Genomic DNA, 11,738 nt, shown 5'->3' on the forward strand with positions numbered 1-11,738 from the left:
ACAGATCAGCACACAATTCCTCCTTGTTAGTAAATGCCCCTTCCTCACGAGCGTTGAAAACTCCATGTCACCACCATCCCTAGCCATCAGGCCTCCCAGTACTTAACACTCTGAAGTGAGACATGCTGAATACTACGGGAATCAGGCCACCCAAAAAATGCTTAGGAAGAGAAAGTCTTCCGCATCCCGTCCCCCGGGACACCCAGGCTCCTAGTTAGTTGTTGGCGGTGGCCTCAACCCCTGCAGATGGCAGCCTGCACCACAGAAAGACAACTTTTTTCCCCCTTCTCTCCTGCCTGCTCTTGGCTGTAATTGGATTCAGGCTGAAACAACCACGTCCCCACCAGGAAAGGAGGGCATTGGGGCGGGGGCGGAGGAGAGGCTGTGGGAGAAGGGAGGGACCAAAGGAGAGAGCAGAGAGGGCTTCCAACCCAGTTCGCCGACTAAGCAGAAGAAAGATCAAAAAACGGAAAAGAGAAGAGCAAACAGGCACTTTCAGGAGCCATCCCGTCACCTCCAAGCCGCCTGCGCTCTAGGAATCCAAGTTCCGTGCCTTCCGAAGACAAAGGCGCCCAAGGAGAGCGGCGGCGCGACCCCAGGGCGTGGGCCCCGCCGCGGAGCCCGCACCGCCCGGCGCCCCGACGCCGCGGACCATGTCTCCCGCCCCTCGACCCTCCCGCAGCCTCCTGCTCCCCCTGCTCACGCTCGGCACCGCGCTCGCCTCCCTCGGCTGGGCCCAAGGCAGCAACTTCAGCCCCGAAGTAAGTGAGCTCCTCCGGCCCTTCCCGGAGTTGCGCCCGCCGGGTAAGCGAGCCCGGGGGTCTCCAAGGGGACAGCCCCCGCTGAGAGCAGGGCTCTGGGGGGGTTCTGCTGCTCCGGCCTTTCTTTTCCCTCCCGATCTGCAAACTTGCAAGTCGATCCAACTTTTGCCTGCCTCCCACAAACCCCCTCCGCCGCCGCCGCCGCCTCTTTCCCATTCCCCCCTTCCCTGGAAGAACTTTGCAGCGGGGCCTGGGCCTCGCTCTCCCGGGCTCTGCGCGCACTCTGGCACCAGGCAGGAGCCTCGTAAACACTGGACTCCGCTCCGACCCCGCGCCGTCCGGGCCGGTGTCACACGCGAGCTGTTCCATCCGTTTGGCAGCGCTCAGGTGCCCGCACGGGCGCATCTGTACCAAGTGGGGCGTCGGGGGCGGCCGGGCGCTACCCGCCAACCCTGGACCGCCCTCGGTGCGGGCCTCGGGCCCTGGCGTCGAGGATCACGGCGGGCCGAACTTCCGCGCACACAAAGCTCTTCTTGTGAGCCTCGGGGCGCAGCCTGGCCACCGCCTCCACGCGTCCTCACCCCAACCGGCGCCTTCGGGGCGGGGGGGGGGGCGCTTTTTGTTGCTAATTGTTTTTCTGCGTTAATTACTGAGAGATTGGGGGCGACTCCTCTCTTGGGGGGAGTAGCTCGGCGGCGAGTGAGTTGAGGGCCGGCCTGGGTCACCCTCAAGCGTCCCAACTGACTTGGTCGCCCCCACCCCCAACCCTCCCAAGACCATAGCCCACCCCGGTCCTGAAGGAAGCTGCGTGGGAGTAGTCTGAGGAAGTTTTCCCTCCTTCTCTTATTTTGGGGTGAAGGTGGGGAGATGGATTTAATCAGCTTCTTATTTTGGGCCACCCAACCCACTCATCCTGGTGAGGACCTGGGTGTGGTAGGGAAGGGCTGGGAAGGGCTCAAAGTGCAGGATACGTCTGGATTTGACTCCCTCTGCTCTAGTCCCAGGCCCAGGCCGGATCACACCCTCCGAGGTAACGTCTCCGGGGCACACGCTGCCTGTGCCCCCGAAGAGACCTGGGGCTCCTAGGAGCGGAGCCACACTTGTCCATAGAGACTAGGAAGAGTAAAATCCTCCCTGAGACTGGAGACCGAACCCAGTTGTCAAAGAGGGGGTGACTTTCCCAAGCCTGAAGCTCCCGTCTTAGCCCCAAAGAGAGAGTGCCTAACAAAAGGAACCTCTGGAAGACTGCCCACTGCCAACTTCTTTTTCCCCTCCCCAGCCTCCACTAGGTCCCCTAGGGGAGGGCCAGCAGCCCTGGCTCTGCCCTAAGTGGGTCATGGTCGTCCCAGAGCCAGAACCACCATTTGCTTCTGGAACACAGTAGGGTGGGAAGCCGAGGGAGGGCGGGGCAGACCCAGAAGAGGCTAGAATCCAAGGCTTGATGGTGAGCTGGAGAGCCCCCACCCTCCGGGCCGCCTCGACTTTCTCCTAGGGAATATACCCTGCCCTTACTGATCAAGACAATGCCAGCCTACTGGGTCCTGCCACCCAACGTCTCCAGGTCTCTTCTCCAGGCCCCAGGCAGCGAGGTCCCTTTCACCAGGCCTCCGCGGCTCCACACCAGCTCCAGGACAGTGTGTCTGGTGCTTCACCCTTCCCCCCACTCAGCCGCAGACACCAGAGTCCTCTCCTGCGGTTCCAGTCTCAGAGTCTGTGGTTCAGGCTTTGCTCAGAGCCTGGCTCTGGGAGATGGAGAACGAAACATGCCCAGTCCGGGAAAGGAAAATGATGGGGACACTTTCTTTCTTGGCTTTGTGATACTCTTCCCGGGAGTCCCTTTTCCTTGACAAAGCATCCATTTTTCTCCACGGGGTACAGGGCAGGGTTTATGAGTCTCCTTATTTAGACCTGCCTATCTCTTGAAAGGCTGGTAAAGGGATTTACCCAGAGCTGTGATGCTTCTCCACCCGCCGGCCTCCCTTCTCCATCCTCCTCCAGAAGCATGCCTTCTCTTTGGCTAAGAGAACCTTTGCTCCTCCTAACTTCCAGCTGTGGGGGAGGGGCGGGCCACTCCTACCCTTCCCTCAGCCCTGGGGCAGCTGTTACCCCGGCAGGGGTCAGAGCCTACAGGTGAGCCGAGGAGCAAAGGGAGTTCCCTGCATACTCGGCACACGCCACAGCAGGCCTCTGGAGGGCACTGGCAGTGTGGCATCAGCCAGCACAGGTCAGGGCAAGCCTTCCGATCCGAGGGAACGGGACGTTCGCACCCTGCGAGGCCCCTCTGACATACAAGAGGTTAAACTCACCGGGGCCCTTGAGGAGGGTTTTGAGAAACAGGTGATGCTAGGGTTGTTTGGCCTTGCTTATTGGCTGGGGGAAAGGCTGGGTTGTTTACAGCTCAGGCCCTCACGTCAGCCTTGAGGGGAATCGCTTCCTGGAACGATGTTGCAATTCCTGCCCCTGTTGGGCTCAGGTCCTAAGTCAGCTGCTCCTGAATCACCCCCAGACCCCACAAAAGAGCACTGCTCTACCACCCATGCCTAGGCCTGAAGGGGGAGCAACATGTGGAGATAAATCCATCCTAATAACCGTGGATAGGGGATGCAGGACCCGAGGCAGCTTTTGCCCTTTTCCCCTCCAAATGCCCATTCTAGGCAACGTGAATCTCCCTCTGAACTTGCTATCTGGGTCATGTCTCCCTATAAAAGAAGCCATACATAGCATGGCTTGCTTGGCTTTCTGAGCCTAGATCACTAGGTCATAGAGTATTTATTTAGGGTCATGGCTGATTAGCTACCACCTCTAAAGAGCCCAGCTTCTCCATCAGCATCCAGCCTCCACCCTGACTCCTTAAAAAGATTTCTGCTGTGAGAGGTCCTCGAAGTGTGGCACCTCAGTTCCAGGAACTCCCTCACCCTGTTCAGAATCCCTCACCCTGACTCTACTACTCTACCTGTCATGGACATTTTCAAATGGGACATGCCATCTTTGCAAGGACTGACAGAGGAGAAAAGTGCTGGAGAAAATCTCTAGGGTGTGGGGATGGCTTATTAAAATGCTTGCTTTGCAAGCTTGAGGGCCTGAATTTGAACCCTGGTACCAATGAGAGAGAGAGAGAGAGAGAGAGAGAGAGAGAGAGAGAGAGAGAGAGAAGGTGGCACACACTTGTAATCTCAAGGCAGAGACAGGCAGTTCCCTGAGGCTTGCTGGTCATCCAGCCTGGCCTAAGAGGTGAGCCACAGATCCCAGTGAGAGACTGTCTGAAAAAGAAGGTGGACAGCTCCCACGGAACACACCAGACATTGACCTTTGGCCTCCACATGCATGTAAACACAAACCAAAAGCATCCTAAAACTCTCTCAGTCCATCAGTCCTTTCATTTATATGAGTACTATAGCCGGTCAGGACCAGTGGCTCTCCAGCCTTAGAGCCGTCTGCTCCCCATCACCCCTGGGGACAAGCCACACTGAGGTCTAGGCTATAGAGTTCAAGTCAACAGTTAGCCTGAGAGTGCCTGCCAGAACCAGGCCTGGAGCCCATGTTATGTCTCACTAAGCCAAGGACGCCGGCCAGATGCTGCGGAGAGGCAGGTGGGCCCCCTGGACCAAGAGGAAAATTCTCTAAGCCACACTCCTCTCCCCACAGGCCTGGCTGCAGCAGTATGGCTACCTACCTCCAGGGGACCTGCGTACCCACACACAGCGCTCCCCCCAGTCACTCTCCGCTGCCATCGCCGCCATGCAAAGGTTCTATGGTTTGCAAGTGACAGGCAAGGCTGATTCGGACACCATGAAGTAAGTTCCTGACATCCACTGACCACACCGAATACCAGAAACGCTGCCCTTGATGCTGGCCCTAGGCCAGTATCCCAACCCTCCCCCCCCACTCCCCCACCCCCGTTCACATCACTACCTGCCCTTTCCCTACACCGCCGACAGACACACACACACACACACACACACACACACACACACACACACACACAAAGCCCCACCCAACACTGACCTTGGGGCCAGAGGCCAGGACCCGGGGTCAACTGTAGCACTCCAGCCTCTCCCCTGGAAGGCCTTTTTGACCCCAGTGTTTCCACCCCAGGGCCATGAGGCGCCCTCGCTGTGGTGTTCCAGATAAGTTTGGTACTGAGATCAAGGCCAATGTTCGGAGGAAGCGCTATGCCATTCAGGGCCTCAAGTGGCAGCATAATGAGATCACTTTCTGGTGAGTCCAACAGCCTAGAGATGTGTTGTTCTCGCATCCACTACCCTTCCCTGTAGTTGTAAGATGTAGAGACAGAGGTGGCCTGCGCTAGTCTCCTCCATTCTCAGGGAGTGGGAAGGAAAATGGCTGCAATCTGGCAGAGAAGTGCCGTCATTTGGGGGATGCCCTCTAGTGCCAACACCCCTACGCCTTTGGTTCTTGGGACTGAGATATCAAGTACGCCATGGCAAGGGAAGCAGGTCTGGCAGGGTGGCTGGGCAGTTCAGTTAGTGCTGGGAGAGAGCAGGGAACTGCGCCTCCTTTATCCCAACACTCCCCGTTTCTACCCTCCTGTCAGCATCCAGAATTACACCCCCAAGGTGGGCGAGTATGCCACATTCGAGGCCATCAGGAAGGCCTTCCGAGTGTGGGAGAGTGCCACGCCACTGCGCTTCCGGGAAGTACCCTACGCCTACATCAGAGAGGGTCATGAGAAGCAGGCTGACATCATGATCTTGTTTGCGGAGGGTTTCCATGGCGACAGTACACCCTTTGATGGCGAAGGGGGCTTCCTGGCCCATGCCTACTTCCCAGGCCCCAATATTGGAGGGGACACCCACTTCGATTCTGCTGAGCCCTGGACTGTCCAAAATGATGACCTGAACGGTGAGTAAGGGAACCCTGACTTCCACCCTGGGCAGAATGTGCAATCACTTGACTGTAGAAGAATCTAAGCCAGCAGGGTGTAGTAGCCAGCCGGGTCTACATAGTAAGTTCCAGCCAGCCAGGGCTTCAGTAGTGAGACCCTGTCTCATAAGTCAATAAAGTTAAAAAATAAATCTAGCCGGGCGGTGGTGGCACATGCTTTTAATCCCAGCACTCAGGAGGCAGAGGCAGGTGGATCTCTGTGAGTTTGAGGCCACCCTGGGCTACAGAGGGAGATCCAGGACTGGCACCAAAGCTACACAGAGAAACCCTGTCTCGAAAAACTAAATAAGTAAATAAATAAAAGTGCTAAGGCAGGAGGATTGTGAGTTTGAGGCCTGCCTAGACTATATAGCAAAACTGTCTCAAAATAAACAACAAAAAGACCAACAAACAGCTAAGTACTGGTCACACAAACCTTGTGTGAAAGCAGGAATTATATTTTAAGCTATTTATAGCTGTATATTTGGTCTGCTGTCCCTACCTGACTGCCTTGCCAATCACAGACTTAAAAGCTTCCTTTCCACCCACTTTTCCAGGCAAAGATGATGCCTAGTTTCTGGGAGCAACTGAGCCCCACAGTATAGGTTTTCTTGGGATTAGAATCCTGCCCCAGGGCGCCCCATTCCACCCAGAGGCGGGTAGTGACTGGCTTTGGGCTTTCTGAACCAAACAGGAGACTGACCCTCAAGATCCGATCTTCCTGTGGTGGGGAAGCAGGGAGCCTAAGAAGGGACCCAAGCTCTCACCATCTCCATCCCAACAGGGAATGACGTCTTCCTGGTAGCTGTGCATGAGTTGGGCCATGCTCTAGGCCTGGAGCATTCCAACGATCCCTCTGCCATCATGGCGCCCTTTTACCAGTGGATGGACACAGAAAACTTTGTGCTCCCTGACGATGATCGCCGCGGCATCCAGCAACTCTATGGCGAGTTATCCATCCCCGCCCTGCTCCTGTCTCTGCTCTTGCCCCTTTTTGGTCTCTGTCCTGCATTTTATCTCCCTAGTGCTGTGACATCTGTACACACACTACATACCACCTTTTACTGCCTCTATCAGCTCCGACTTTTTAAAAGTTTTTGTATAGGTATAAGTGTAGTGTGTAGTGTGTGTGTGTGTGTGTGTGTGTGTGTGTGTACCACATACATGCCTGGTGCCCATGGAGGCCAGAAGAGGGCGTTAGATCTCCTGAAACTGCCATGTGAGTTCTGGGAACCAAACTTGGGTCCTCTGTAGGAACCACAAGTGCTCCTAATCAGTCAGTCAGCCATATCTCCAGCTCCATAGCTGCCACTTTTGAGTATACCCAAGCTAACTACTTCAACCTTCTCCAAAAACCTGTTTACACTTTTTAAAAATATATATTTATTTTTATTAGAGGTGTGTGTGTGTGTGTGTGTGTGTGTGTGTGTGTGTGTGTGTGTGTGTGTCCACAGAGGCCAGAGGCATCCGACTTCCTAGAAGTGGGGTTACAGGTGGTTGTGAGCCACCTGTCAGTGCTGGGAACCAAACTCACATCCTCTGCAAGAGCAGTGTATGCTTTAACCACTAGCCATCTCCAGAGCACCCCTACCCTCTTTGTGCCTTCTAAGGGTGCTGTCTGTTTATGTGTCTGTCCTTCTGTCCTCTCTACCCCGAAGTCTGAAGTGCCACTATTGTTCTCTTCCTCAGGGAGTAAGTCAGGGTCACCCACCAAGATGCCCCCTCAACCCAGAACTACCTCTTGGCCCTCTGTCCCCGATAAGCCCAGAAACCCCACGTATGGGCCTAACATCTGTGATGGGAACTTTGACACCGTGGCCATGCTCCGAGGAGAGATGTTTGTCTTCAAGGTGAGAGAGAAGAAGAGGGACAGAAGGGACAGAAGGACGCTCCGCAGGGGAGCTGGGTGGAAATAGTCGTAGAAGGACCGAGAACTAACGCCATGGGCCTGAGCTCAGTGGGGGAGCTTTGGGGACTGAAGAAGAAAACTAAGGACAAGACGTGATGGGCTCTCCCCACCTTGACGGGTTTCTAGGAGCGATGGTTCTGGCGGGTGAGGAATAACCAGGTGATGGATGGCTATCCGATGCCGATCGGCCAGTTCTGGAGGGGCCTGCCTGCGTCCATCAATACTGCCTATGAGAGAAAGGATGGCAAGTTTGTCTTCTTCAAAGGTAACCAGGTGTTTCATAGACTGGAGAAGTTGGGAGGGTCTCCTTGGGTGAGCGGATTCCGCTTGAGTCACAAAGACCTCAGGGTCGAGTTGAACCCAGGTTCTTCGCTCCTCTCGTACCCCAGGAGATAAGCACTGGGTGTTTGACGAAGCTTCCCTGGAACCTGGGTACCCCAAGCACCTTAAGGAGCTAGGCCGGGGACTGCCCACTGACAAGATTGATGCGGCTCTCTTCTGGATGCCCAACGGGAAGACCTACTTCTTCAGGGGAAATAAGTAAGACCTCCAACCCTTAACCTCCAAGCCTCTCCACTCAGAAACTAATAACCACCACTGCCACCCCGCATATCCTTGTCCCTAAATTCTGAAGAAAGGCCCCCTTTTCCCCCAAGGTGTTGCCCTGGAACTGGCTAAGCCTTTCAGTTGCCTAGCAATGGGCAGTTTTTCTTAGTGCTGCCTGAGTGGGATGTGACCGGGTCACCATTTCAGACCTGGTCATTTGACGCCTCCTGCCCCCAACACTGTGTCTCCACCCCAGCCACCAGGCACTGTTATTAAGGTCTGCTGGTGGCTCCTTACAGCCTGGACCGTCCCTTCCTCCTCCTCCTTCCGCCTCTTTCAGCTGCAGGCTCTCATTACTCAAAACCCCTGTCCCCAACCACGTCCAGAGCCACCCTTTGTCCCCTGGTGCACTCCGTCATGGGTCTGCTAAGCTCTGAGGGCATGCCCAGGATCCACGCCCTCTCCTTTCTCTCCCCCCCCCCCAGGTACTACCGTTTCAATGAGGAGTTCAGAGCAGTGGACAGCGAGTACCCTAAAAACATCAAAGTCTGGGAAGGGATCCCCGAGTCTCCCAGAGGGTCATTCATGGGTAGCGATGAAGGTGAGCGGGGCAGGGGAAACCGTGTGTACAAAGAAGGGTGGGCATGGGGAGCCGGGGCAGAACAGAAAGACAGAGCGTCTGCTGGGAGACATTGATGATGATAGCAGTGGGGTCCTTGTCGATCACCGGGAACCAGCCAAGTGCTTTCCTGTGTAGTACCCTCAGTCTCCCCACCCTTCCAACCTGGTGCTGTGATCGGCTCCATTTTCCACTTGAGGAAGCAAATGTGGAGGAAGGTAGAGCGGCCGAGCTCAGCGGGCCATCACGCTAACCGCGCTTTCTTCTTTGCTCTCTTTGGGGCCCGTGTGGACTCTGCCCCTGCCTTGCTTCGTGCCGCCTGACACCGCCCTCCTGATGCCCCGCAGTCTTCACCTACTTCTACAAGGGGAACAAGTACTGGAAATTCAACAACCAGAAGCTGAAAGTGGAGCCAGGCTACCCCAAGTCGGCTCTCCGGGACTGGATGGGCTGCCCCTCCGGGGGCCGACCGGATGAGGGGACTGGGACTGAGGAGGAGACGGAGGTGATCATCATTGAGGTGGACGAGGAGGGTGGCGGAGCTGTGAGTGCGGCTGCCGTGGTCCTGCCCGTGCTGCTGCTGCTCCTGGTGCTGGCCGTGGGCCTCGCTGTCTTCTTCTTCCGACGCCACGGGACCCCCAAGCGACTGCTCTACTGCCAGCGCTCACTGCTGGACAAGGTCTGACCCCCACCGCTGGCCCACCCGCTTCTCCCACCAGGACTCAGCCTCTGAAGGCGGCAGCGGCGGCGGCAGGTGGGCTGCTCTCACCCACCCTGAGCTCCCTCTCTCCCTCCAGCCTCCCTTCTCAGCCCCTAACTGGCCCCTCCTACCCTCACCCCAGCGTTGCTTCATCCATAGGTGGGTCCCCCCTGAGGGCTGAGCAGGAAGGTAGTCCCTTCTGGCCTCTGGCCCCCAAGGGAACCTCGCAGCTTGGTGTGTGTCCGGCCCTATTTGAATGTTTTCAGGGCTCTGCACTTGAAGGCAAGACCCTCTTGGCCTCACGGGCAAAGGCCAAAGGGGGTCATCTGCTTCTTTTCCATCCCCTAACTACATACCTTAAATCTCTGAACTCTGACCTCAGGAGGCTCTCTCTGGGCATGCGAGCCCTGTAAGTACCAAGTGTACCCAGTTGGCAGCCTCCTACCACTCTGACTAACAGGAATCTGAGAGTGTGTGTTGGGAGGTGGAGAGATTTCTCAGCTACCCTAAAGACTTTGCTTTAAAAAAAAAAAAATCGCTCAGTGAGGGTCTTGGTGGCTTGGACAACCAAGTTCCTCTCCACAAAGATCTGCCTCTATTCAACCCAGCCTGGAGAACTTCCAAGGAGCCTGAGCCATTAAGGACTAAAATGGGTCTGAGGAAACCCTTGGCAAACCTGGCCCCTCCCGAATGTTAGCCTTGGATGTCGAGTTCAAGGCTGGAAGAGCTAAAAGCAGAGGAAATGGCCCTGGGTGCAGAGAGGTCAAGGGAAGGCAGCAGGATCTGGAGCATGGGGGATGAGCCTGGAGGCTCAAAGCAGAAGAAGAGCTGTTCAAACGCAGGTAGCTGGGGCTGGGACCCAAAGATTGCAGCCAGAGGAGGCAGGAAATGAGGTGTGCTGGTGGCGGTGTGTGCCCGGGGGTCTGGGCAGACTGCAGGGCGCTCGCAGGCACTGTGGTACCCAGGAGTGGACACATTCTGTTGGATCTCTCAGAGAGGGTCTTAAGGACACGGGACTCACAGAGGCCGGAGGAGGCTGTCAGTGGCCAGCCTTGCTCAGTCTGCCTCACTACCCTAGTGAGGCAGGTGTCTGGGTGCTCCTGGGTAGGGTGGGCCCCTCCCTTTCCTGATGCAGGCCCTCCTCAGCCCCTGTTCCCTGTGTCCTGCCCTTCCTCTTCCCCACCCAGCTGACCCATTGGAAGTCTCCTTCAGCCACTGAAGGTGGTCATGGTACTGGGGACTTGGGAGAGTGAGACCCTGTGGAGGGGGTGAGGGAGAGGAGTGTCTGGGTGGGGGTTGGGAATAGGGAAATCGGGGTGAACGGTGCTGGAAGCCCAGCTAAATTTCTGTCTTGTTTGGGTTTTTTTTTGTTTTGTTTAATGTATATTTTTATTATAATTATTATATATGAATGCCATTCAAATCGTTCCTTTTTGTTAACAAGGGGCATGGGGAGGGGTGGGGGAGGGGGGCGGAGGCAACTGACCCCAGAAACCTGCAGGGCGGGGCTGGGTCAGTGCCCTCTTAAGGACATTTTTGACCTTGTTCAACCTTTCCACGGAGAATAAACTGTGTTTCACATTCTTTGTGTGACTATAGCTTGGGGTAGGGGTGAATTTGATGTGGCCAAGCAGGGCTAGGAACAGCAGACATCAAAAACAGCATTTCCCACAATGTGGGGCCGAGCTGGAGTCGGGGAGCAAGGCATACCCCACTAGAAGTTCTAGGAGAGATTGGCAGAACTTAGCTTCCTTCCCCCAAATCCTTAAAAGGCTACCTTTGAGACTCAAGGCTGCCAGAGACAGGAGGAAGTGGTCAAGTGAGGCCATTTGGAAAATCTTCCTAGATTGCATTATTCTGCCGTGTGATCCGGCCACAGACACTCCAGTTTCCTCCTACATCTGTCCCTGCAGCAGGGGCATTCCCATGATCACATTAGACTGAAACTCTGTGGTAGGCCGGAGGACCTGATGTTCTTCTAAATCTGGGTACGGTGGTGCACATTGTACTGTCAGCCCGCTGGAGACAGAGGCAAGCGTAGTTCTGGGAGGTTAAAGCCAGCTTGGTCTACACAAGTAAGTTCTAGGCCAGTTGGGGCGGCTACACAGTAAGACTCTGCCTAAAAATGAAAAAAAAAAAAAGAAAGAGAGAGAGAGAGAAAAAAAGGTGGTGGTTTTTCCAGGCCTGGGACTCTGATGTTGGATCAGGAGATCAGGAAGGAGAAAGAAAAGAAAAAAAAAAAAAAAAAAAGAGGTGGTCCCATGGTCTCATCTACTGGCTGTGTCCTGCTCCTGGCGGAACAGTGTTTCTCAGTTGCCC

The 11,738-nt window shown here is 55.6% G+C and overlaps 1 protein-coding gene across 1 annotated transcript; it reads left to right on the forward strand.

Annotated features, from left to right (window-relative positions):
* The first annotated feature begins 345 nt into the window (after positions 1-345).
* Mmp14 (matrix metallopeptidase 14) lies at positions 346-11,003 on the forward strand. Its single transcript, XM_006988482.4, has 10 exons — positions 346-761; positions 4,407-4,555; positions 4,857-4,979; positions 5,317-5,624; positions 6,430-6,591; positions 7,335-7,495; positions 7,681-7,819; positions 7,944-8,094; positions 8,586-8,701; positions 9,067-11,003. Exons 1-10 carry the CDS (start codon positions 654-656, stop codon positions 9,402-9,404), a joined length of 1,755 nt encoding a protein of 584 aa, XP_006988544.1. The 5' UTR covers positions 346-653; the 3' UTR covers positions 9,405-11,003.
* Positions 11,004-11,738: the final 735 nt, after the last annotated feature.

This window comes from Peromyscus maniculatus, chromosome 9 (genome assembly GCF_049852395.1).
Source record: "Peromyscus maniculatus bairdii isolate BWxNUB_F1_BW_parent chromosome 9, HU_Pman_BW_mat_3.1, whole genome shotgun sequence".
Taxonomy (NCBI): domain Eukaryota; kingdom Metazoa; phylum Chordata; class Mammalia; order Rodentia; family Cricetidae; genus Peromyscus; species Peromyscus maniculatus.